General features: G+C 41.8%; 1 protein-coding gene across 1 annotated transcript in view; it reads left to right on the top strand.

Moving 5' to 3' along the window:
* CERS5 (ceramide synthase 5) overlaps nt 1-26,203 on the top strand; it is a 58,022-nt gene that overhangs the window by 3,129 nt on the left and 28,690 nt on the right. Inside the window, exons 2-3 of the mRNA XM_084837151.1 lie at nt 23,439-23,544; nt 25,215-25,345. Coding sequence (XP_084693277.1) covers nt 23,439-23,544; nt 25,215-25,345 — 237 coding nt within the window. The remainder of the gene's footprint in view (nt 1-23,438; nt 23,545-25,214; nt 25,346-26,203) is intronic.

Here is a 26,203-nt window from a genome sequence, read left to right as displayed (position 1 = left end):
ATAAAAACGATATTTTCACAAAAGCTGATGTTTTGGGTTCTACCACAGACTGTAGGTAGGGGCTTTCATGACTGAATGTTCCTCCATATCAAAAAATAAAAATTCATGTCAATAGAAAAACAGGATGTTGGGGAGAACTGTAGTCTAGAACACTGCTACCTGCTATCTACTTTTCTATTTGCAGATAATTTCTTGTATGGAGAAATATTATTACATTTATATGTGTCTTTTTTCCTCTTGCAAGGAAACCAAGGCAGCTATTCAGTGGCTTACTATGCCATTTCATTACATACGCCTTATGAGATGCAGTATTAATATATATATATATATATATATATAACTGTCCTGCAACTTTTTAAGCCAGTTTACTGTTTCTTATGAAGAATAAGTTTATCATGTTTTTCATCTCAATAAAAATTTGGTGGAGCCATATATAGCAAGCTAAAAAATGTTATAGGGACTTTACTTTTGCTGACAGTGCAGTTTTGCTACATTGTAAAAAACATGCTAACTACCTTTATCAGATGTATCCCCAATTCTTATGAGCACATTCCTTTATGACTACTACCCTACATATGAGGATTAGGTAGAAGTTTACAAAATCAAGTTATTGAGACCAGGAATGCTGACTACTGTGTGAACCCAAGGTACTTAAGTCTACTAATATCCAACAGCTCTACTGAGAGCAATTATTTTCCCTTCTTAGCATTTAGTCATCAAACTGGAATATAAATTTTTAGGAAGGGCCCTTTGGCATCTTGGTTGTGAAATTCCCTTGATACTTAGGAATAAGTTGCCTTGTATTTCCCAATGTAGAAGACTTTAGGCCCCTCCCATGTTCATACGTAACGTTAAATGTATCTACTAAAATGTTACTATGCCTGTTTCCTTCATTTTTGGGAATGAATACTACATGAACTATATGCCATAATTTAGCACTGGGATCTGTGACTGATGACTCACAACTTGAGCCAAAGTTTACTGCAACCGTTACCGTTTTTCCTTCCCTTCCCGTCTATGATGAGTTTTCATTTGATGCCTGATTTTAGAGGAAGTGCATCAACACTTTTAGCTTATCATAGCAGCACACTAATTTCACTAATCTTATTAAGGCACAGAGAGAAAATTTGTTGCATAGATTGCAGACAGTTTAATTCTCTACCCTGAGGAAAATTGGAATGTATTATTTCTATGTATTTTATTTTCTCTTAGTTTTGCCAGTCTGATGGTTAGTGAAACTTGGGTGACAGGCTATTAACTTTGATCTTTCTTTTGGAGGGGGGAAATCAACTTTTATCTTGATAGAACTACCCACTACTTTGAGCTAGAAAAGATCACCTAAAATTTTTGCTAAAATTGTCAGAAAGACCTTACATGCACAAACAGAATTGTAAGTGCAGCGGAATGCTACTGGGGTTGTAGTTCTTGTTTTTCATGTGTCCACGACCTCTACTAGACTATTTGGAGTTCTGATGGGCCTGACAGAACCACTGTCCTTTGGCCTCTCCTTCCTGCTTGGGAAAGAGTTTCTTTTACTTATATTTATATTTTAGGTTTATATCTTGCCATTTTTAACCTAGAACTGCCTCTTAGCCACATCACTAGGCAAACCTGCCTGACAGAGATTATCAGGATTGCCTCTTCCACCTGATACCTGGCTATATTTTGATTCTTGTGAACTAGTCAGAGAGCTTTGGCTATTGGGCAGTGTAGAAATGTAATAAATAAATAAATAAATAAATATTAGATGAGTACAGGACCTCTCTATGAAGAAAAGCTGGCAGAGACAAGTGCTATCATGTTGAGTCAGATCTCTGATCTGCTAAATAGGATTGCAGTCCAGAAGGGGTGGTGGGAGTATTTCTGTACGGCGTTTCCCAACAGGGAGGAAAGAACACTACATCTGTGCTTAGCTTCCCTAGGAAAGCAGGAAACCCCCATGTTTGCAGAGACATCAACACAGACGGACATTTCCACAAGCATCTGCACTATGGTACGCTATTGGTATGGTGAACTGTTTGTCATAGTTTTTTATTTATTTATGTTAGGTTATTTATTGGCTGCCCTTCAGCCAAAGTTCTCAGAGTGGCTTACAAAGATAAGGGGCTGGATCCAGATCTAGTCATACTTAGGTCCCTTGAAATCAGTGGGACTTCAGTTAATCATGACTAATGTAATTTCCCTTGATTTCAAAGAATCTAATTATGACTAAATCTAGATCCAACCCAAGAACAATGTAGACTAAAATACAAATCATAGTAGATAGTAGAATAGCCAAACATTCCAGCATTAAATATCCATAAACAGAACACTGAAGAAGCCTGGCCAGATAAAGTTTTCACCTAGTGCTGAAAACAAAAACTGTACCATGCAAGCCTCCTTGAGGAGGGAATTCCAAGGACAGGTAGCCACAACTAGAAAGGTCTTGCCACCCCCTCCTCACCTTAAGATGGCTATTTCACCACCAGGGTAGATTCATGTAGCTGAAAGCAGCCCTTAAAGTATCCTGATCTAAAGCCATTTAGGGCTTTATAGGTCAGCACCAGCACTTTGCATTGTGCTTAGAAACAGATTGGAAGCCAGTGTCACTGTTTTAAAACTACCAAGATATGCTATATATGTCCAGAATGCAGCAGCATGTTTACTAACTGTAATTGTCAAAGAGTCCTGAAAGGCAGTCCCATGTCCATTACAGTAACCTAACCAAGATAGTACCACTGCGTGGATCATTGTGACTAGGTTGTCTGTCCAGGAGGGGTCATAAGAGCAGCCCTGCTGGATCAGACCAAAGGTCCATCTAGTCCAGCATTCTCTTCACACAGTGGCCAACCAGCTGTCAACTGGGAACCCATAGCTGGCATATCGGCTTCAGCTGGTAAAAGGTGCTTTGTGCCAGAATAATCTGTTTGTCTTTAAGGTGCCACAAGACTTTCTATCTCATAGAGGCCATGTAGGCTTCTAAAGATAGAGCCAGCTCTAATAGCACCCCCAGACTGTGAACCTGATCTTTCGAGGTTAGTCCAACCCTCTCCAGATCAGGCTAGAGTTACTACCCTGGTAGATAGGGTGAATGTTGTGGGCATACTATATATTGATTGCAGCAAGACTTTCAACAAGATCCCCCATTATATTTTTGTTGGCAAGCTGGTAACATGTGGGCTGTGTGGTGTTACTGTTAGGTGGATTTGTAGCTGGCCATTGGGTCATATCCAAAGAATGCTCATCAATGGGTCTTCATCAACTGGAGAGAAGTGACAAGTGGGGGAGAAGCCATATCTCAGTGGTAGAGCACATGCTTTGGATGCAGAAGGTCCCAGGTTCGATCCCCGGCATTTCCATGTAGGGCAAGAAAAATTCTTGCCTAAAACCCTGGAGAGTTGCTGCCAGTCAGTTTCAACAACAGTGGGCTAAATGGCCCATTGGTCTGACTTGGTATAAGGCAGCTTCCTATGTAGGGTTCTGTCCTGGGGCCAGTGTTTTTCAATGTATTTATAAACGACTTGGACAAAGAAGTCTAGGGGATGCTCATCATATTTGCCAATGACACCAAACTGGGTCAAGTATGTAATACCTGAGAAGACAGGAAGAGGAGTTACCTCAATAGAATGGAGAACTGGGCCAAACCTAACAGTGAATTTTCAACAGAGAGAAATGTAAAGTTCTGAATCCAGGTAGGACGAACCAGTTACAGAAATACAGGCTAGGTGACACCCAAATACAGGTTGGGTGACAGCAATACATGTAAATAGGATCTAGGGGGTTCAGTAGACCACAAGCTGCATATGAGTCAGCAGTGTGATGCAGCAGCTAAAAAAAAGTAATGCAATTCTAGGTTGCATCAACAGATGCCTAATGTCCAGATCATGAGAAATAACAGTACTACTCTTCTGCTTTTGTCAGGTCTCACCTGGATTACTATGTCCAGTTCTGAGCACTGCTGTTTAAGGAGAATATCGTCAAAGTAGAATATGTCCAGAGGAGGTGTGCAACAAAGGTGTGGGCCTGGAGACCAACTCCTATGAGGAAAGGTTGAAGGAGTTGGGTATGTTTAGCTTCTGGAAGAGGCAATTAAGAAATGATAAGATAGCCATCTTCAAATATTTGAAGGGCTGTCATATAGATGATAAGAGCCTTATGTGGCACAGAGTGGTAGGCGACAGTATTGCAACCAAAACTCTCCCCACGACCTGAGTTCGATCCCAGTGGAAGCCGGGTCTCAGGTAGCCAGCTCAGGTCGACTCAGCCTTCCTTCCTTCCGAGGTCAGTAAAATGAGTACCCAGCTTGCTGGGGGAAAGGTAGTCACAACTGGGGAAGGCAATGGCAAACCACCTCGCTATAGTCTGCCATGAAAATGCCAGTGCAAGCGGCGTCCCTCTAGGGCCCAGTAATGACCCGGTGCTTGCACAGGAGGAACCTTTCCTTTACCTTTCCTTCCATATAGATGATGGGGCAAATTTGTTCTCTATTACTCCAAAGGGTAGGATCTGAACTGATGGGTTCAAATTACAAGAAAGGGGATTTTGATTAAACATTCGGAAGAATTTCCTAATGGTATGAGCTGTTTGATAGTAGAATAGAATGGCCAGGTTCATACGATCAGCGGGGGAAACTATGCAGTATGAGTTGTTTCCCCGATGCATATTGCTCATGCACCTGGCATTCCTTAATTACCCACGCTACGGGTTGCAGTGTCATCTGAACCCGGTACCCAGCCATGAGTTCGGGGGGTGGGTTAGAAGCTACCTCTGTCGCGCTGTGCACTGGGTTCAGGCAACATGGCAATCCACGATACAGGGCGGGTAATTAAGCAAATGGGGGGTATACATGGGGGTGGGGGAAACAACCCGTACTGGATAGTTTCTGCTGATCATGTGAACCCAGCCACAAGCTGGGGACTCTCCTTCATTAGAAGTTTTTAAGCAGAGATTGGATGGCTGCCTATCAGGGATGATATAGTAGTGAATTTCCTGCATTGACAGGACTTGTACTAGATGACCTTTAATGTGCTTTCCAACTGTATGATTATGTGAACACCACTTCCCAGTCCAGACAAACTACCCACCCACAGCATCTCTATTTTATCTGAATTTAATTTATTTATTGGTCTCCATTACTGGTCACAGACAGTGATTCACCACTTCGATGAATATGGAAGAGCTGGGTCGCATATTGATAACACCTCACTTCAAATCTCTGAATGGCCTCACTCAGCAGTTTCAAGTACAGGAGACAGTTTCATGCACAGGAGACAAAAATAGAGCCCCGTGGATAGGGTGGAGTGATTTAAATTAGCAAAAAAAGGTTTGATTTAAATCACTGAGTTAAATCAAGTTTCCCATTGAAACTTTTTCATATTTCCTGAACAATGGTGCAAATCTGACCACTAAGCTATGTTAATTTACACTAAATAGAATATTATCTACACTATTTCAGTCTTAGAAGCAGTCTTTGCATCTCTTTGCCTCACTGTATATATTTTGCATGCTTCCCTTTTATACCTATAGAGAGAATGTCTTTAAAATAGTCCCATATACAGTCTTTCTTATGACCAGCACAAATGACAGTTTGAAGTTAACAGCACAATCCTATACATACCTCTTCAGAAATAAGTTCCATTGAGTTCAGTAGGGCTTACTCCGAGGTAGGACGGTATAGGATTGCAGCATTAGTATGGGAAGACAGGAAGATGCAGACTGGACGATTTTGTCTTCTCCTTTTCTTTCCAGTGTTGCTCTTTCGGTTTCTGAAAGCCTTGCCCTACAAAAACCAAGTGACAATAACAAAATGCCCATGCCTGATAAGTAAAGCAAGGTTTGATAGTTACTGGGTGGGCAAGATCCAATTTATCTAATTTTAATTTTAAATTGTTGGATTTTTTAAAAGCACCATTTTTTTATCTGCCCTGTTATATTGTCTGCTTGGCCCACCACCACACAGTACAACAATCCTACCACCACTCAGAACAATCCTATCACCATACAGAACAACAATAATCCTATCTAGTCTAGAGATGTAAAATTTCCGGAAATTCATTTTTGAGGGGGAAATGTAAAAATAAGCAATACTTAGGCTTTTTAGTGCTCTTTACAGATCTAAAGTCACTTTGTTGCTTTAGGACAGCCTTCCTCAACCTGGTGCCCTCCAGATACTTTGGACTTCAGCTCGTGTCAGCCTCGGATAGCATGACCAATGGTCCAGAATGCTGGGCATTGTTGTCCAAAACATCTGGAGGGCAGCAGTTTGAGGAGGGCTGCTTTAGGAACTTAAAGCAGCTGTTACGTTACTAAAGTTATGTTATATATAACTTGGTTTGCTTATAAAATTATCATTGTATTTAAATAGTTTTAAAAGTAAACTCAGTAAATTTGTAATTGTCTGAATAGGCTATACTTTTAAATGTAATATACCAAACATGATAATTTGATGAGCAAACCAAGATATACATAATATATTTTAGGTTCCTCTGTCTGACCAGAGGGAACATCTGGAAGCATCCTAGAGGCCAGAAGAAGCAAGAAGGAGGCAGAGGAAGACTGGTGTACAGCATCTGTTCCTATTTGTAATGAAGTATAGGGACATTCTTCAACCTGTTCTTGTTTGTGGGGATGAGTTTAGGAAAATCTGATCTGAAGAAAAAACTGTTGAGATTTTATTTAGTTGGGAAGAACTCGGCTTAGGAATGGTAAGCAACCATATTTAATTTAAGAACCTTTAGGCAATCTCAACCTATTTTTGAAGAACAGCATTTTATTCACTTTTGTAAATTTCTGTTAATGAACATCTTACTTTCAGTTCATTTCGAAAGGTGACCTCTAGTAGTAGCGTCAATCCCATTCCTTCGTCATAGGAATCAGGCTACTAGTTTCTTTCAGGTAGATAGGGTTTCTTCTAGGGGCAGCAGTTAAAAGGTTTTATAGCTGAGGCAGCATGTCTTAGCGGTGAGGTCTAATTGAGAACTTTATTAAAAAATGTAGCAGTGAGTGCTAGAGACCCAAGCCTCAAAGTTAATTAGAAAAAGAAAAGCAACATAGGTGGGACAATCCACATGCTGTTCTGTTGCATCTGGTGACAGTGGAGGGATAACCTACACTTTTTTTCCCCATGTGGGTTTTAGATTCGAACTACATTGAGTGCTACAGCATCTAACGAAACAAGCCCAGAAATGCTGGGCTGTGTAGAACAAGACCCAAACTATGAAGAATGCACATTTTCTTCTATATGATGATATGATGATTCTACTCACATGTTGGAAAACTGAGCATGATTTGGAGCATCCCTAAATGTCTATCAGTAAAAGATACATTAGATCAATAATTTTAATAAGGAATGGAAGAAATAATTATGGTGGGAAACTTACAGAGAGGGTTAATTTTTTTCCCCCCATTACTTCGTTCTTATTACATAGTTTTTTGAAATTGTTTTGTGGGGGACTAAAGGCTGCGTAGGAAAGCTATGGCAAACCTAGACAGCATAGTAAGAAGCAAAGACATCACCTTGCCGACAAAGGTTCGTATAATCAAAGCTATGGTTTTCCCAGTAGCAACATATGGCTGTGAGAGCTGGACTTTAAGGAAGGCTGAGTGCCGAAGAATCGATGCTTTTGAACTGTGGTGCTGGAGAAGACTCTTACGAGTCCCCTGGACTGCAAGGAGGTCAAATCAGTCCATCCTAAAGGAAATCAACCCGGACTGCTCATTGGAAGGACAGATACTGAAGCTGAAGCTCAAATATTTTGGCCACCTAACGTGAAGAGAAAACTCCCTGGAAAAGACCCTGATGCTGGGAAAGATTGAAGGCAAAAGGAGAAGGGGACGGCAGAGGATGAGATGGCTGGATAGCATCACCGATGCAATGAATATGGACTTGAGCACACTCGGGGAGAGAGCGGAGGACAGGAAGGCCTGGCGTGCTATGGTCCATGGGGGCACGAAGAGTCAGACATGACTGAACAAAGGCTGTGTAACGATATGTAAACGCCTTGCCTTAAATTCAAAAAGAAAATATTTCATAATCCAAAGCTGTTCAGTTTTTCCATTTAAAAGAACAAAACAAAAATGGGCCTGGAAAAAGACCTGTTTCCTCCCTGAATTTTTCTGTTTTCTTTCCCTAGGCCTTCAATTTTCTAGTCTAGTCTTACCAGGTTTGCACATCACAGTAAGCCACCATGTGTTAATTCACTTGTGGGGTGCCGCAGGGTGCGCTGGCCACCATTTTGATTATTCATTACAAGCTGTGGCTTGCATATTCAAAATGATGGCCAGCGCACCCTGCAGTTGAGTTAACCCACAGTGGCTTACTGTGACATGTGAACCGTCCCTCTGTGTTTTTGCAAATGTGACTTCAGTTAGAGAAACTGAAAGCCAAAAACTTTCAAGAAGCAAGAGCCAGTAGTTAGGCTGGACAGTGTTTTTATCATGAGATAAAAAATTGAAGTTAATGCTCATATTTGATTGGTAGGTAACTTCATTTTTATGAAATTCTAAGTGCAGGTTTAGTATGTTTATGATGAGATTTAGTTGTAGCTCTGTTATTTTTAAGTGAGAGAAATTTAGCATTTCATTTATGATAGATTTTAAATTAAAGATTTTTAAAAATCAATTTAAATAAAAAACCTGATTTAAATTTAAAAATCTGTTTTAAAAAAAGATCATTGATTTTTATCCACTCAGCCTCTGGAACACGTAACATAAGTGCCATTGGGCACAGTAATAGTCCCTCAGCACCACCTTCTGGAACTGTTTATCAAGATAGAAGCGAAACGTCTGTGGTGTGATGCTTTCTGTTCCCGGCCCAGAGAGCCAATCTAGAAGAATACTATGGTCAGTGTTATCAAATGCCGATGAGAAATCCAGGAGAATCAACAGGGTTGCACTACCCCTGACTTCTCTTGGCAAAGGCCATCCATCAGGGTGACTAAATATATTTCCATACCAAATTGTGGCCTGAAACTGGATTGAAATGGACCTAAATATATTAGTGGTATTTACAGACTGTTTCAGTGACCACTAATAGTGTTCAAATACAATCCTGTTTGGTAACTTATGAGGACAAAGGTTTTCTTTTTCATTATCATTATGCCAGAGAAATGTGGTTGTTTGAAGGGAGGAGAACACAGATATTTTTTGCTCATTTAAAAACAACAACAATCAAGTCGTCAACTCCCTAGTAGGTAAGGGGCATAACTATGCTACGTATTTAAGTTGGTTTAACTGTCATGAGTTTCCCTCAAGAATCCATAAGAATGGATCTTGTCAGAGAATAGCTCTCTCATATACAGTATTCAGCACTTTCAGAAAATTCCTAGATGGGGGACAGCAGGTAAACTGTTCTAAAAACAAGCTTTATTTCTATGGTAATTGCAGCCTTGCCCACAAGAAAGATGGTTTTGTGATATTTTGGGGAGCTTGGATGCATGGGATAAAAACAGCTTGGAGGAATCTAACTCCAGGGGAATGAGCTGTTAGAGCCAGGTGAGCATATTTGCACTTATATATGTTTGGAGGTTAATTCTGTAATAAAATATGGTTTGTGAACCGCACTTTCCCTAGTGGTGTGGAAATTACAGGGGCAGTACTTACCTGGATTTGTTTCCGTTTGGAAGAAGGGATCAGTGGGGGCTTATGGTGTTCCTGTAATATTTAAGTTTGTTTACAAATATACAGATAAGCATAGGTGGAGGTAGAGCTTAATTCTTACATTAAATTTCAGTTCCCCGCATCATATTCCCAGTGAGGTAGCCAGGACCTCAAAATGCTTCCAGAGTCTACATCTCAGTTCTCTGCCTCTCTTTCTGTCTGTGAGTGCTTCCACGCGAAGGTCTTATTGTACAATTGCCCTGCCTCATTTGCTTAATTTTACAGGAGGTCCAAACGTCATCGTCTTCAATTTGTAACCCTCATGTGTTTTCCCACTGCTGTTTCTGTTTTTTTCCTTATCATAAAATATGCATTAAAGAGGAAAAGACAGAATAGCTGCACAAAGTGTTTTGATTAGGAGCCCTCTCTCTGAAAATGTTCTAAGTATTCTCTCTTTCAAAAAAAGCTATCTCATTCCAAATATGCTTCTATACTAGAGGTAGGCAACCTGGTGCCCTCCAATTGTTTTGGACTACACTTCCCATAAGCCTCAACCAGCATGGCTAATGGTCAGAGATTATGGGAGTTATAGTCCAAAACATCTGGTGGGCACCAGCTTGCCTACCCCTGTCCGTTCACATACAGATAAGGGTAGGGAATCTCTATGTAGCTTACATCCTCCTATCTGGAGGATGGAATGGTATGTCACCCCAGAGAATTCTGTAGATTTCTCCCATTGAGAAAGCATCAGCCACTATCCTGAGCGATTAGCCAGCAATCTCCCTAACAAAAGGAAAGTATGGCTTGGAGTGGTTGGCCATAACTCCCTCAACACACTGAACCAGCCAAATGCCTGATTTGGGTCGTATGAAATGAAGGTGGTTAATAAGCCACAGTAGCTTGTTAACTATCCCTGCACATGCCAGCTCATTTCCCTAATTACTCTTGCCTAATGCAGCTTGTCATGAACATGCGAATCTGGTGAAGGGTGGTGGCTAGAGTGGTTAACAAACCACCCAGCAACCCTATAATAGAGTGTGGATTCTGGGTGGTTTGTTAACCACTCCAGCTACCCACCCTTGCTGGGTTCACATGTAATGACAAGCCGTTCCCGGTGAGGGGAATTAGGAACATTGGGTGGCATGTGCAGGGGTCATTAATAAGTCACCATAGCTTATTAACCGGCCCTGTATGTGTGAACCTGGTCAATGAGTTTTGAAAAAGGAAGTGAATATATGTGAAGACAGGGCTTATGTAGATAATCTGCAGTTGAAATTTGAAATAAGGTTCTGTCAGTTCAAGTGTTATGAGATGTCACATTGCTGGCAGTGCTCTTTAGCATCTCAGCCACCATCTTTATCTTATCCAAAGAAATGCAGTATGTCCGCTCGCCCTTAAGAGTGAATGAGTTAACTATATCTGGGTAGTGGAATTAATTAGTTGCTGATTATTTATTCTTTTTCAGTACTATTGTAAGACAGCAAGCACTCCATGGGTCAGGAAGATACTAGCTCATTTCCCTTGAAATTAATGTGACAGTTGCGTTATCCTCCCCAGCAGTACAGCTGTAAGTGGTGATACTTAATTAAGTAGTTTGGAGCATATGGAGTTCTTATGTAACTTGAATTCTGCCTCTGATTAATTTCCTGCCAGCAGGAGTAGCTAAACAAGCCAGGATCTCTCCAGTCCTGGCTTGGTTAGCATGACATCCAAACCAGGAACTCTGGCCTGTCAGGGGAGAGACATGGTAACCCAGAGTTGTTTCTTTAAAATGTGGTTACTGTGATGTGTGAACCAGGCCGTTGTGTTACCCACTTCAGATGTGGTTGGTCCACTTGTCCATCGCTTGTGTCTGCCTCATTTTCTTGCTTGCTGTATGGTTGTGACCCATCTGGGCACTTGTATGCTCCAGAAATATGGTGCTGTTGCATTTTAGGCTTCTAGAAAGTACAACACAGTTTACAGTTACAACAAAAGTCTGCTTTAAAAAAAAAATTAATTAGGTGTTAATGAGAAGTCCAAGAGAATCAGCAGGATCACAATCCCCTTGTCTCTCTCTCCACAAAGTTCATCCCATAATGACCAAGTTTCTGTCCCAAAACTAGGCCTGAAACCAAATTAAAATGGCTCCAGAAAACCAGTTTAATCCAAGAGTGACTGGGCTTGACAGACCCAGCCTTGAGCACTTAATATGGCATGGAGGTCATTTACAAAAAAATAAAACGTAAAGCATTCTTTTGAGCTTATCTGGAGTGGCTCTTTGGATCTCAGCCATTGTCTTCCAGTGTTTGCGAACTTAATGAAAAGATGTGAATCTGCTGTACTGCTGTATTATAATTCAGACGTCAAGATTTTCCTCCTTCAAATGCAGTGCAGTGTGGCTGAATAGCCTGAGGCCATTTGAACCCATTAACATAGATAGATAGATAGATAGATAGATAGATAGATAGATAGATAGAATAATGCTTTGGTTCTCACATGGAATAGAGCATGCATAGCATTATTTGAAGTCTCTTCACATTTCCTCAACCTGGTGCCCTCCAGTTGTGTGGATTGCAGATGATGGGAGTTGTAGCCCAACACATGTGGAGGGCACCTGGTTAAGGAAGGCTAAAATTGATTTTTGCAAATTTATTAAAATTGCACTACTTTCTATGTGGCTTGATTAACCATTGGACTAAGGGCGTTGTAGCCTGTGAACCACCATCTCAAGGGACTCACTAACTAGACCAGATCCCCAGCTTTCAAATAGCTGGGAATCTGTTATCTTAGCAACATACACACAGGAAAATCTGTTGGATTTTAGTGTGCATTGCTAAAAGCCTGTAGTTAAGTTGGAAATTAGGAAGATTACAGCAGGGACTGCAAATCACATTATCAGAACCAAGGGTTTTAGGTTGCCCCGGACTAGAAGGTAGAGCCAAGATGGTTCAATGGTACTTGCACTGAACTTATGAAAGAAATGCATTCTAAGAGGAGTGTACATGTAGAGGAAAGTGTGAAGTTTATTGAAGAGCGTGGTACTTTTTCCTAACATATGTTGATGTGTCTGCTTTCTTCTCAGTCAGGATTGCTACCTGTGGTTGTATAAGGAAGTGGAAGCAAAGGAAACACAGCACATTGTATTTAGGAAACAAAAGACATGTTTCTAATCCTCAAGGGTCTTTTTAGATGTAGGACTGACTCTTGGACTGTGCAGGGCATAATTGTTTATCTCTTGTATCTAGAGCTCTTTGCTCCAGTGACAGTTGTGCAAGATCTTCCTGGTTGTTGGCCAGGACCTTTTTCGCTATTACCTGGTAAAATGCAGGGTTGGTGAATTTACTTCTTTTTTTACAATTGCTGCTGCTGTTAGTTTTTTTTTCTTTGAGGATCACTTACCATGCTATAAGTATTCTAATTACATAATATGCTGCTTTTCATATGGTGTATTCATGATGTAGTTCTTATTTGAAGTAAATAACATTAGTGGAAGAATGTATTTGCTTTTCTGTTCTTACATTGCTGTGTACATTTTAATGCAGCTTTATTGTTATATACAACTTTTTAAAAAAAGAAACCCAGTTATGGATAGGTTCCCTGGCAGCATTGATTAAAAAATGGGTTTTCCTTAACAAGTCTCCTTATGTTCCTTGCATCTGCAGAACCACTACCCCATCCTCTATATTGGAATCTTTGGGCTGGTTTGCATGTCATGATAAGCCACACTGAAAACAAGCCATGGCACGTTGGTCAATCATTCACTAAACCACACTGCTGCTGACAGATGATCAGGCGTTCACCAGCTTTCCATAGTTTGTTTCGCCCTTCGTCTTCCCGCCTGCTCACAGCATGTGTCCCAGGAGCCATTGGGGCACAAGTTCTCTGTACTCCTACTGTGATTAGATTCCCCCATCCTTCCTTGTGAAGCACCTTCATTGACATATATATTCCATATCTTTGGAGGGGGGCAGCTTACCTTTTTAGGACGAGGTGGCTGAGGATTTTGTTTATTTTCTTTAACACTTAAAAAAAAAAAAAGAAGCCTCCTTGGCTGTTCCTTGCAGCAGGGGATGAGCAACATTTCTCTTGCTAGCACTGTTATGTGTGTATGCATGATTGACTTACCTCTGGGTAAGTGCCTGCACCACCAATTTGGGACCATGGTGATTTGGGAGAGGGGGATTTAAGCTTTCCCTTCTTGTGTTTTCATACTGACATCCCCCCCCCCCATGGGAAGTGTTTAAAGAAAAAGACTTTAAAAAACTCTATGGGGGGATTTTGGTATGAAAATAGGAGGGAAAGTTTAAATCCCTGCCTCCCGAATTGCCATGGTCCTGAATTGGGGGGGGCGGGCATGCTTACTCAGAGGTAAATCAGTCACACAAACATAGCTGTGCTAACTTGAGTCACAGACTCACAAAGGGATAAAGCTGGCTGCTGTCAAATGGAGCTGGAGGAGGAGGGGAGGAGTGCACTACAAGGAGCGGCCAGGTTTTTTGCCACTCCTGCCAGGCGGCTCTGTAGCCCTTTCTGACAAAACATGCACAAGCCACTCTGCTAGATTCGAACGTCACAACAAGCCACCCTGAAAACATGCTGCCCTGAGCAACACAACAAGCCATGGGTTCTCAAGGTGGCTTGTACGTGGTTAACAAACTACGCTGAGGAAACTGCACCAGGTTTGGATGCTATGACAAGCCACCCTGAAACAAAGCTGAGAACCCACCATAGGTCAAATGCTCAGGCCACAGGGAAGAACCAGGTCAAATGCTCAGGCCGCAGGGAAGGTGCGGAAAAGTGCTTTTTTTTCTTTTTCTCCCCTCTTGAAATTCTGCTGTGCTCAGAATACCAACCATCAACCAGCATTCTGGCAGCCACATTTTGCATGCACTATTTTCTGCAATGTGTTATTGCTGCAATGCAGGGTAGATTGATTCAATTCAGGGTGGATTTGCTGATTTAAATCAGTGTTTTAAATTGGCAAGAAAAAAGTCAATTTAGATCACTGATTTAAATCGGGTTTGCCATTCCTCTGCCTTGCTTAGCCAGCTCCACTATCACGTAAGCACAGAACAACAATTATCCTGTCTAGTTGATGTCTTTGCACATGTGACTTTGGGCAGAGAAACAGAAACTGAAAGCCCAGAACTTTCCAGAAGCAACAGCTGGTAGGATGGACAGAGCCATTTTTATGGCATGAAAAACTGAAATAAATGTCCGTGTTTGATTGGTAGGTAATTCAGTGTGTGTGAGGGTGGTAGAGTTATTAATTCATTTTTATGGGACTGTAATGGTTATGATAAGATGTAATTGTAGGAGCTGTTTTTTAAGTGAGAGACAAAGGTACTATTTTATTTATGATTTTTTAAAAAATGGTCCACCTTGTTGCAATGTGTTATACATCAGGCTGCCTTTGAAAATGGTCTGGAAATTTTAGGTGGCCCACAATATGGCAGTGAGGTTGTTAACTGACTGATACGATCATATTACTATAGTGTTTTGTGATCTGCACTGTCTTACCATATATTTATGCTCCAATTCAAAGTGAGTGCTGGTATTAAATTTTAAAGCCCTAAATGGCTTGAGACCAGGTTACCTCCTCCTGTATAACTTGCTACTAGATGGCTACTAATTGTAGGTTTGCTTAACCCATGATTAATTAATTAACCCATGATTAATCTATAGCTTGGACATCATGTTGCAACCTCTGATTGGCCCAGTTGGAGATTGAATATGCAAAATGGCCATAGAATGCTCCTGGCACACTGCTGCAGCAAATTGTGGGTTAATTAACCTATGATTTGACACCTTCACATGTGAATGGGCCCTTTCTTTAGGGAAATTCCTAAACCTGTGCCTGTTTGTGGGGTGGAGTTTAGGGAAATCTGAAGGTAAAACTTGAGATTTTATGTAGCTGAAAAAGATGCTTTCACTTTTTAAGAATGGTAAGCAACCTTATCTAAGAACTTTGAAGCAATTTCAACTTATTTGAAGAGTGACTTTTTTTTTATTTGTAAAGAATTAATAAATGCCTTATTTTATGTTCATTTTGAAAGGTTGTCTCTAGTGGTGGTGTCAATTTCTTGCCTACGCCATAGGAACCAGGCTACTGAGTTTCTTTTAGGTAGAGAGGGTTTATTCTAGGAGCAGCAGTTAAAAGGTGGTATAGCTGTGGCAACATTCCCTAGTAGTGAGGTCAGATTTGGAACTTTATTAAAAAAAATAGTGGCAGTGAGTTCCATAGACCCAGGCCTCAGAGTTAATTAAACAAATAGGTGGGATAACCCACATACTATTCCGTTGCCTCAAAGTTAATTAAAAAAAGAAAAAAGAAACTTAGGTGGGATAACCTATATGCTGTCCTGTTGCATCTGGTGGCAGTGGTGGGATAGCCTACAATGTTCCTTTTTACATGTAACGTTTAGATTAGAACTACTTTAATTGTCTGCTACTGCATCTAACCAGAACAAGTCTAGAAACACAGGACTCTATAGAACAAGACCCAAACTGTCAAGAATGCACATTTTCTTCTGTATTATGATATGGTGATTCTTCTCACATGTTGGGAAACTGAGCATGACTTGGAGCATCCCTAAATGTCTATCGATAAAAGATGCATTAGATTAATAATTTCAATAAGGGATGGAAGGAATAACTATGGTGGGAATTTTACAGAGACGATTAAATTACATTTTCCCTATGGCTTCATTATTTTCAGAAACTTTTCATCTCTAGTCTTTCTATAGAAGTCTTATTACATAGTCATAGCTTTTTGAAATTGTTTGTGGGGAGTAAAGACTGGGTAGCAATATATAAACACGCTGGCTTAAATATTTTATTCATCCTTGTAATAGAAAGTATTTCATAATCCAAAGCTGTTCAATTTTTCCAATTTTGTGGGGGGAGGGGAAACAGTCCTTGGAAAAAGTGGTGAAATCAGGTGTCGTCCCCCCCCCCCCAAATACTTGCATTTTTTTCTGTGCCTTCACATTTCCAATCTTTGCCCAGGACCTTTGGTTATGCCAAAATATAGATTCCTTAGATGATTCTGGGTTAATGTTGTACAATCTGATTTGGACAAGTTGGTACTTGAAGTAGGCTACCCTGGCTGATTCAAAACTTCAGAGAGGTTCATATGGGAGCAGGAACTCCCCAAAGTATCCAAGGCATAAACCATTGGACTTTACAGGCTACGGGCACAATCCTATGGGGATACTCAGCCACCTCTCAACTCCGAGGCGACCAACTATCCAATGCAGCGTGGGCGAAGCGCGGAGTGGATCTTCTCCTCTGCACTCAATCCGTCCTGCATTTGCAGCTAGACGGCCAATTTCAGTTATCTAGCCGGGGCGCTTCAGGGGGTGGTGGGAAGGCCAGACAGCACATAGCTAGCATCGTAATGGTGCTTCTGCCGTCCTCTCCCCACCCCCAGGACCACCCCCTTTTCAGCTGCTCTGGACTGCTCATATGAGCACAGAACTGGGGGCGAACGATGCTGCCTACAAGGCAGCAGGGGTGGGGAATCAGTTTTCTGGGAAACGCTGGCTCCAAGCTTGATTCCCAGAAAACGAAAAATCCTATGGCTGTCTAGCCTCTGTATAGCAGCCATAGGATTGTGCCCTAAAACTAGCACCTTGAATAAGATCCAGGAATACACTGGTAACCAATGCAATTGTTTTAACACGTCTTGGTATGAATGTGCCAACTCATTCCCGATGGAACCCAAGGCATTGTACATAATCCTCTTCCTCTCCATTTTATCCTCACAACAACGACCCTGTGAGGTAGGTTGGGCTGAAAGTCCATGGCTGGCCCAAAGTCATGCAGTGAGTTTCCGTGGCTGAGTGGGGACTAGAACCCAGATCTCCCGACTCCTGGTCCAACACTCTAGCCGCTACACTATGCTGGCTCTCACACCACACTGGCTCTGTATTTGTATTAGTGTACAAAGCCCTAAATGACATGGGACCAGGATACCTGTGAGAGCGCCTTCTTCTTTACCAACCTACCCGATCACTGAGGTCATCAGAGGGCATACTCCTAGTGGTTCCATATAGGCCTGACTGGAGTCCACCTGGAGAACAGCCTTCAGTGTGGTGGCTCCCTTCTTATGGAACTCCTCCCTTCTTCTGGTGGTCAGGCTGGTGCTAACACTGGGTGGTTTTCGGCGCCTCCTGAAAATGGCTCTTTTCCAGGAAGCCTTCCTTGGTCAACCAGCCTCGGTTTTATTGGCACTCTGTTTTTTAAGGAATAATTTTAATATGTTTTGTTCTTTTTATCTTTTGTTCGTTTTTTCTCTTGTTATTCACTGCTCCAGGATCTGTTTAAATGTGGAGCAGTATACAAATGTCGTAATAGAGAAATAAACACTTCATGAAGTGCTATTCCCAGTTGGCATCTGGTCTCTAGTCCATGAAAGCTTATTCCATAATAAATGTGTTAGTCAGTCCCATATTTGCCAGTCTGTATTAACTAAAGGATACGATTGTATGTGCACAAATACCATGCTGTCTGCACTGTTGTTTATGGTCCCGTGTTTCCCCATTTCTGCGCTTCGAGAGGGGCCAACATAGCCTCACAAATCAGTTTTGTGGCGACCGTGCAGATTGGATGTGCTGAAGGTGAAAGAGCTCATCTGCCTGAAAAATATAATGTGGGCACATCCCTAAATTTGCCTGGCATTATGTCTCAGTGCTGAAGGCAATGTTAGAAATAGTTGTAAGGATTGCAGTGGCAGCAGTCGGGCAGTGTGTGCTAGTGTGCTGGCTCATTCATAACAACCCATGATTTTATAAAAAGTGTGGGTTGTCATTATGCGCTGACTAAGCCACTGAAGGATGTAGTGTGCTTCAATATTGCTTGTTAGCAAAAAATAAAATCTTACTTACCAGCACAATAAGTATTTTTAATTAGGTGAGGAACGTTCTCATTGGGTAGGTCACAGTATGCTTCAGCAACCACATAATCATCTTGCAGTTTGTGGTCTGGTTGGGTATACAAGAAGTAGAAGAATCGGGATCTTTGTTCTTCCCCAGGCTGGAGTGGCATGTGTGAACTGAGCTTACAGTTTCTGAAAATCAGTTGAACATTGCCTCCTGGCAGGTGTTTTAAACACAGTGATTTAATCTAATGAACTCTGCATACAGCTGGGTGGGTCCTGTTGTTGGTTATGAAAGTATGATGAGTGCAGATCTGTCAGTTGTGCTCATACCCAGTTCCTAGATTACAATGATGAAATCCTAGTTTACTTGTGTACTGGCCTTAAGCAAATTAGCACCACCCTATTCTTGCCCTGATTTTCTTATACGTGAAAAGAGGAGCATACTTCGTCCTTGAGAGAAAGGCGCTACAGATAGTCAAAATGCTATTTATGCTGCAGTGGGATCTGCAGCAGGCTGCATTCTAGTTTTTATCTAAAACATTTGTGATCCAGTTCTGGTGATCCAGTGTTGTGTGCTTATTTTGGGCTGGTGGATAACCTTTCTGACATGGAATTAGAGAGCCAGTACATTTAGGACCAAAACAAACATTGAGAGTCATGAGTAAAGCCATGCAAATCTTCCATGTACTCCCTTTCACTTTTAAATGCACTTCTGTGTTGGCACATTTGTCTTCAGTGCGTGCATGTGGTAGCATGCTAGTGCTACACATAACTGTGCCAGTGCCAATGATAAGTGTATTTAAGGGTATGGATGTGACATTTATAAACATTATATGGTTATGGATCAGGTTCATAAGCATCTTTCGCTGGAACAGGACTCCAGTACTCTTGCTGAGGAATGATGCTTTGGGCTCGTGCAGTAGGCTGTAGGATTCTTTTCAAATATTTTTTTTCTTTCTGTCTGCCACGCATTAGGTATTACCGAAGCAAAAGATTGGGCATGAGACCTTGTGTTCTAAAAACTTCATCTCAAAAATGTTATTGATATGAATGGAGTCAGTTCATTTCCATTTCTTTTGCATGGGGACCCTATTTTGGGCAGGATTCCGCCTCTGTCCCACTGGGATGGATGCCACTAAGGGGCTGGGGCCCTGCCCCAAGGCCCCTCCCATGATGTCATCCCACCCATTTTCCTTTTCTCGATGCAGAGGGAGGCATGGACTCAAGTCAATGCTTGCCGGAGCCGCTATCCACAGTATTGTGAAGCCGTGTGTGTAACGTGTCTATATACATGGCTGTTCTAGCATTCCGGAGGGGTATTTAAACTTTGCCCCACCTCTGTCAGTTTCCTGATCTTAGAGATTATGAAAGTTGCTGCATCTGAGAACTGTGAATTCTTGACCCGCATGTTAAGTTATGAGGACACAGTACTGTGAGTGAGGAAGGCAATCTAAATTAGCATTTCAACAGGCTTAAATTCACTGTGGCCTATGTCATGTGAAAAATTCTTCACAGACCTACTTAACTGTTGGGAAAGAGTTCCTTTTGAAGCTAAATCAGTTGTACTGATACATGTTAGGAAAATCAGTTTCTTCCTTTTCACAAAGCATCCACTGAAACTTTACAAGGCATCTCTTGTTAAGCAATTGAATTCTAGGTTTTTTAAGATAACCCAATGATTATTCTTAGAGCTTTTACTACCAGGTCACTGATGGCGACCCCTTCATGGATCACTGCCTTGTTGTGGCGAAGGGGCTTGCGTAACTCAGTGAAGCCATAAGCTATGCCGTGCAGGGCCACCCAAGACGGACAGGTCATGGTAGAGAGTTCTGACAAAATGTGGTCCACTGGAGAAGGAAATGGCAACCCACTGCAGTATTCTTGCCAAGAAAACCCCATGGAACCTATCACAAGGCTAAAAGATATGACGCCGGAAGATGAGCCCCTCAGGTCGGAAGGTGTCCAATATACTACTGGGGAAGAGCAGAGGGAATTTCCAAGTAGAGCCAGAAAGAGTGAAGCGGCTGGGCCAAAGCCGAAAGGACACTCAGCTGTGGATGTGTCTGGTGGTGAAAAGAAAATCCGATGCTGTAAAGAACAATATTGTTTAGGGACAGGAAGGCCTGGCGTGCTATGGTCCATGGGGTCACGAAGAGTCGGACACGACTGAACGACTGAACAACAACACTGATGGCGAAGTTTCTGTGACTCCCAAGTTGGTCTGTGGTTCCCATATTCGTGATACTTCACAGAAACATTCATAATAACAAATAATTAAAAATAATTTTTAAAAATGCAATAGAAAGTACATTTTCAGAAGTCCTATTCAAGCGTTCAGAGTGTGCTTAATTAAATGCACAAGTAGAAGGAGCACTCAAGTCCCCCTCCTTGTGTATTTCTGTCGCCCAGTGTTCTGGATAGGAGTGGTCTTAAGAGGAGATCCTCCTGTATGTGTGGAAGCTTTCCATGTGAACCAGGATGCTGATTTTCCAGGGCTAGAGACTGATTCATATCTGTCACTTTTGTAAAGTGGCCTCATTTCTCATGAAAATAGCATGAGAAAACCAAGGACTCTTTTTCTGTTGTGAAAAGTACTCACAAACTTCAGCTGGTGCAAAATGTGGTGGTCAGACTTGTTTCTGGAATCCACTTTGGTATCCATATTATAACATCTCTAGATCTACATCCCTGGCTTTTGGTTTGTTTCCAGGCATAAATCAAGGTGCTGGATTTGACACCATACGAATCTGTCCATAATTTATGATAATCATTGGAGGCCCTGTTATATGTCCTACCACCTAGAGAGACAAGATTGATGGGTACTCAGGACAGAGCCTTTTCAGTAGTAGTGCCTTGATTGTGGAACTCCCTCTGAAGGGAGTTTGTTGTTGTTCAGTCATTAAGTTGTGTCTGACTCTTTGTGACCGCATGGACCATAGCACACCAGGCCTTCCTGTCCTCCACTCGAAGGGAGTTTAGATGGGCAATAAAGACTGTTTTCTGTTGGAGTTTTAATGCTGCTTGATGTTTTATTTTGCTCTCTAACTTTAAATTGTAATTGTAGCTCTTGGATTTTATTTGATTTATAATTGTGCTCCTATGTCCGGAACCACTGGAGCATTCTAAGGCCTCCTGTGAGGCCTTGGCAAGGCACTTTGCAGATAAAATTGATCAGATTAGGAGTGTTACTCCGCACGCTGTGGATACAGTTAGTGAGCAAGAGGCGGCCTGTGGCAAACCAGTTTTGTGGGATCGGTTCCAGCTTCTTCCTTCTGTTGAAGTGGACAAGGTGCTTTCATCTGTAAGGCCGACCACCTGCTTACTTGATCCTTGCCCATCTTGGCTCATTATGGGCTGCAGAGAGAGAATGGGTGAGGGGATCAAGGCGGTGATGAATGCCTCCTTTGAGGACAGAGTGATGCCATCAGCCCTCAAGGAGGCAGTGATAAGACTGCTTTTAAAGAAGCCCGCCTTGGATCCCCAAGTTCTGAACAACTTTCGCCCAGTCTCAAATCTCCCATTTGGGGGCAAGGTGATTGAGCGGGTGGTGGCGGTGCAGTTGAAGGCACATTTGGAAGAAACTGATTATCTAGACCCATTTCAGTCAGGCTTCAGGCTTGGGCATGGGACAGAAATGGCCTTGGTCGCCTTGGTGGATGATATGAGGAGGGCTCTGGATAGGGGTGAATGCTCCTTCCTTGTTCTCCTCGACCTCTCAGCAGCTTTTGATACCACTGACCACAGTATCCTCCTGGACCGCCTGGACGGGTTGGGCATTGGAGACACCATATTGCAGTGGTTCCGGTCCTTCCTCTCCGGCAGGTACCAGAGGGTAGCACTGGGAGAGGAGGTTTCGGACCCATGGCCACTCACTTGTGGGGTGCCACAGGGTTCCATCCTCTCCTTGATGCTATTTAACATCTATGTGAAGCCGCTGGGGGCTATCATCAGGAGGTTTGGGGTGCAGTGTCATCAATATGCGGATGACACGCATCTCTACCTCTTGTTCAAATCTTCACTAAGGTTGGCCATAGAATCCCTGTCCAAATGTCTGGAGACGGTGAGTGGCTGGATGGGGAGGAACAAGCTGAAGCTGAACACTGACAAGACTGAGGTACTTTTGGTGGGAGACAAGAGGAGGCTGGGGGATGTTGACCTGGTGTTGAATGGGGTACGGCTACCCTTGAAAGACCAGGTCCGCAGCCTGGGGGTCATTTTAGACTCCCAGCTGTCCATGGAGGCTCAGGTGTCAGCTGTGAGCCGGACAGCGCTGTACCAACTCCATCTGATACAGCAGCTTGCGCCCCTTCCTTCTCGACCATCTGCTGCCATCAGTAGTACATGCCCTGGTCTCCTCTCGTTTAGACTACTGTAATGTGCTCTACGTGGGTTTACCCTTGAAGACAGTTCGAAAGCTGCAGCTGGTACAGAACGCAGCGGCTCGCCTGATTAAAGGCAGCCACCAGCGAGATCACATCACTCCAGTGCTGAAGGAGCTGCACTGGCTACCAGTTGTTTTCCGGGCCAAATTCAAGGTGTTGGTTTTGCTGTACATCGCCCAGAGTGGCTGGGTGACCAGCCAGATGGGTGATTAATAAATTTAATAAAATAAATAAATAAATGTTTGTTTATTTTTTAATGATGTGAAGTTTTTAATGGTATCTTTACTGTATATCACCCTGGGTGCTTGTTAGATGGAGGGTGCGATTCATAAATCTAGTAAATAATAAAGTGTGTGGTGTGTTAAAATGTTGTTTGCTTATGTATTGTCATTCTGAACCAAAAGATTTTAGAATTCAAAAGAGCTATTTTGTTTGAATTTTTAGACGTAAAACATATTTATACTTCACTGAAATTTAAATGGATGTTTTATATGGATGAATGCTTGTGCACATGGCTATTAGTGGGATATTACAAAACGAGGATGTTAAGTATGTTATAGGTTTTCACGTTTTGCTGTTTTTGTGTGTGCATTATTTCTTTGGGATTGGTTTTCTAGATACATTGCGAAACCCTGCGCTGTACTTCTTGACATTCAAGATGGCGGACCTCGCAGAGCTCAGCCTAATGCAATTCTAGAAAAGGTGTTTACATCTATCACTAAGGTGAGTGATGTTCAAATTTTGCATGGAAAATACAAAATGGGTGGGGGAAATGGGGATGGAGAACCAAGTACACCATCTCAAGCTCTTTGGAGGAAAGGTTGGATATAAATGTAGCCAAATATTCCTCTCTTCTTAGAATTGTTCAGTTGTAGTTCAGAGGAAATAAGCTCACTGTTGTATTGCAAATATTACTGCCCACCCACTCCCACCCCACGTGTGTATATCTGTATTTGTTGTGCACGGGTCAAGAAATTGTACCAGAGTGTAGTAGCCGAACATTTTTAATAGCCAGCTGTAAATCTACTATCACTGCAGTGCTACTGTAACAGTAAGATAACTTCTTGAGTAATCAGATCCTAATGCAAAACTCAGGTAATAAAAGGAAAGCAGTTTAATTTTTTAAAATTTTTGTTCTAAACAATAGGAATTGGAGTCATTATTATATACAGTTTCAGGCATAGAAATCTCCACAAAGAAAGTATTTCAAATTAGTATCAGTTTCCCTGGAACAAATGTGAGAAGTTATGTACATTAAAGCAGATCAAACAGAATTATATATTTTTTTAAAAAAATAAAATAAAATACAGCTATTAAGCCAGGTTTCACAGATGTTCAAGAGAGTAATAATTTTCAAGTAATTCAGTATTATATCTATGGTTACTCCTGTAGACAGGTTGATGACCTTCATCTGGATTTTAATCATTACCTCAGTCCTTCATGTGCAAGATTAGGCAAATTTGTTAAGGACACTGCAGCTAAGAGACATGCTCTGTAAATCTTCTGACAGTTTTTTGTCTGACAGCACACAGCACCAGTGATAGGGTGCACTTCTGAAAGAGATAGGCATGCAGATATGTATTATAATACAGCCCACTTTTTAAGCCACTGTCTGTCTCCTCCTCATAGCAGTTGTAAGCAGCACAATGTCCCTTTCAGCCCAACTCCTGATGTTTTTGTGTGTGTTTTGGGTCTTCCTCCATCCCTACCAATCTGTGACTCCTCCTCCAGACCTAATTCCAGATGCAGCAAAATGCTAATCTTGGAGGTTCTCATTCCTGCTGCTGGAGGCTGGCATAGTGGAAGGTATGCACATAATGGTAAACCATGGTTTAGCACACTTCACATGAGCCAAAAGGAGCCCAGGCAAAGCCTTGGGCTCGTGTGCTTCCCCTGCCCTCCTCCCACATAACCTGGAGTAAGAATAAGACACCAATTTCACTTTGCCTGCCAAAATTTTTATTTATTTATTTACTTACTCACCCACATTTATTTATTTATTTATTTATTTATTTATTTTAAATGGCATCCTTAGCTATGAAATACCAAAATTAGCTTGTTCGCAAGCTACATTTGACCCTTTTAGCCCTCTGTAGCCACTTCAAACACCATTTTTCCCTACCCACCCCCTTTCAGGAGGTAGCATGGGGCGGCGGAGGCCACATGTGGCCAGCTTGTTGCCCACCCTGGTGTAGATTTTTGCTAAGAATTTGTTTTTCAAACAATGTTTAACCAGTGTTACTTTTCCTAGCAAAACATTGTCTATACAATTCCAGATAAATTGCAGCAGGTTGTGAATCGAAGTATAATTGGGCAGGAATGGGAAGACTCTGTTTTGGAAGGTTGCTAAGGAACAAAATAGATCTCTTTTCACCTATTTGATCACCTCCTAGTGTCCGGATGCAAGAAGGTTAGAGGGATTGTCAAAACAGCTAGATTGGGATGTCCGGAAAATCCAGCGCTGGTTTCGCCATCGGAGGAACCAGGATAAACCAAGCACCCTCATGAAGTTCTGTGAGAGCATGTAGGTTTCTGTGTAGTCCCACTCTTACAGCTTCAGTTGTTGTTTGTTTTTAAACATTGACATCTTGTGGTCTCTGAACCTTTGGGCAAAGTTGGCCTTATAAACAGTTGGCTAATCAGCAATATATAGTATGAAAATTTACTCTTTATTTATAAAGGTATTTGGATATTTGTTTAGTACCCAGCAGGTTTGGATATGCAACAAAGAGCTCCAGGACAGGCATGCCTATTCCCTGCAACTTCCTGATGTGTGCCAAGCTGTACATCTCCCATTTTGCCAATGCCACTCACCTTCTGAGTTATTCAGTAATGCTGGCAGATCATTGAGGCAACTGTCAATCTATTTGCAGGCTTTTAATCTTCATAAAGTTTTTTTTTACCTTTTGAAGTTATTTTCCAAAGCACTTATTTGAATTTTTCCTCGACTCTTATTCCTTTTCTGTCCTACTTAAATTTATTTTCTTACCCTTTTATGCATGGCTTCTATCACTGTAGTATCTGAGCAACTTTGCCTTCCTGCCTGCTACCTTTATGGCTTCTACCTCTCTTCCCCAGTGGCTTCTTCCCCATCATACTTGCCTTAGGTGAGTGGAAGTCTCATTTGACCTCCATCTGTCTTTGTTCTATACTCTCACTGGAAACTATTATGTATGATAGGGTATTTTTAAAGTGTGTCTACTAGATTACAGATCCTTGTGGGTGTCCACAAGATGGTGGAATTACCATGCTTACACTTACCAGGGGGCTAGCATGGCTGCGTATTTCAAAGTCTGGCTTATGCTTGTTTTATGGAACTAGGGTATATTGTGTAAAGTCTCCGAAACACATTCATTTTAAAAAATAAGGTTACAAAGGTTAG

The sequence above is a fragment of the Heloderma suspectum genome, chromosome 2 (genome assembly GCF_057233095.1).
Source record: "Heloderma suspectum isolate Gila_16-S chromosome 2, 16-S_ref, whole genome shotgun sequence".
In the NCBI taxonomy this organism is placed as follows: domain Eukaryota; kingdom Metazoa; phylum Chordata; class Lepidosauria; order Squamata; family Helodermatidae; genus Heloderma; species Heloderma suspectum.
This window is presented reverse-complemented; position numbering and strand designations above follow the sequence as displayed.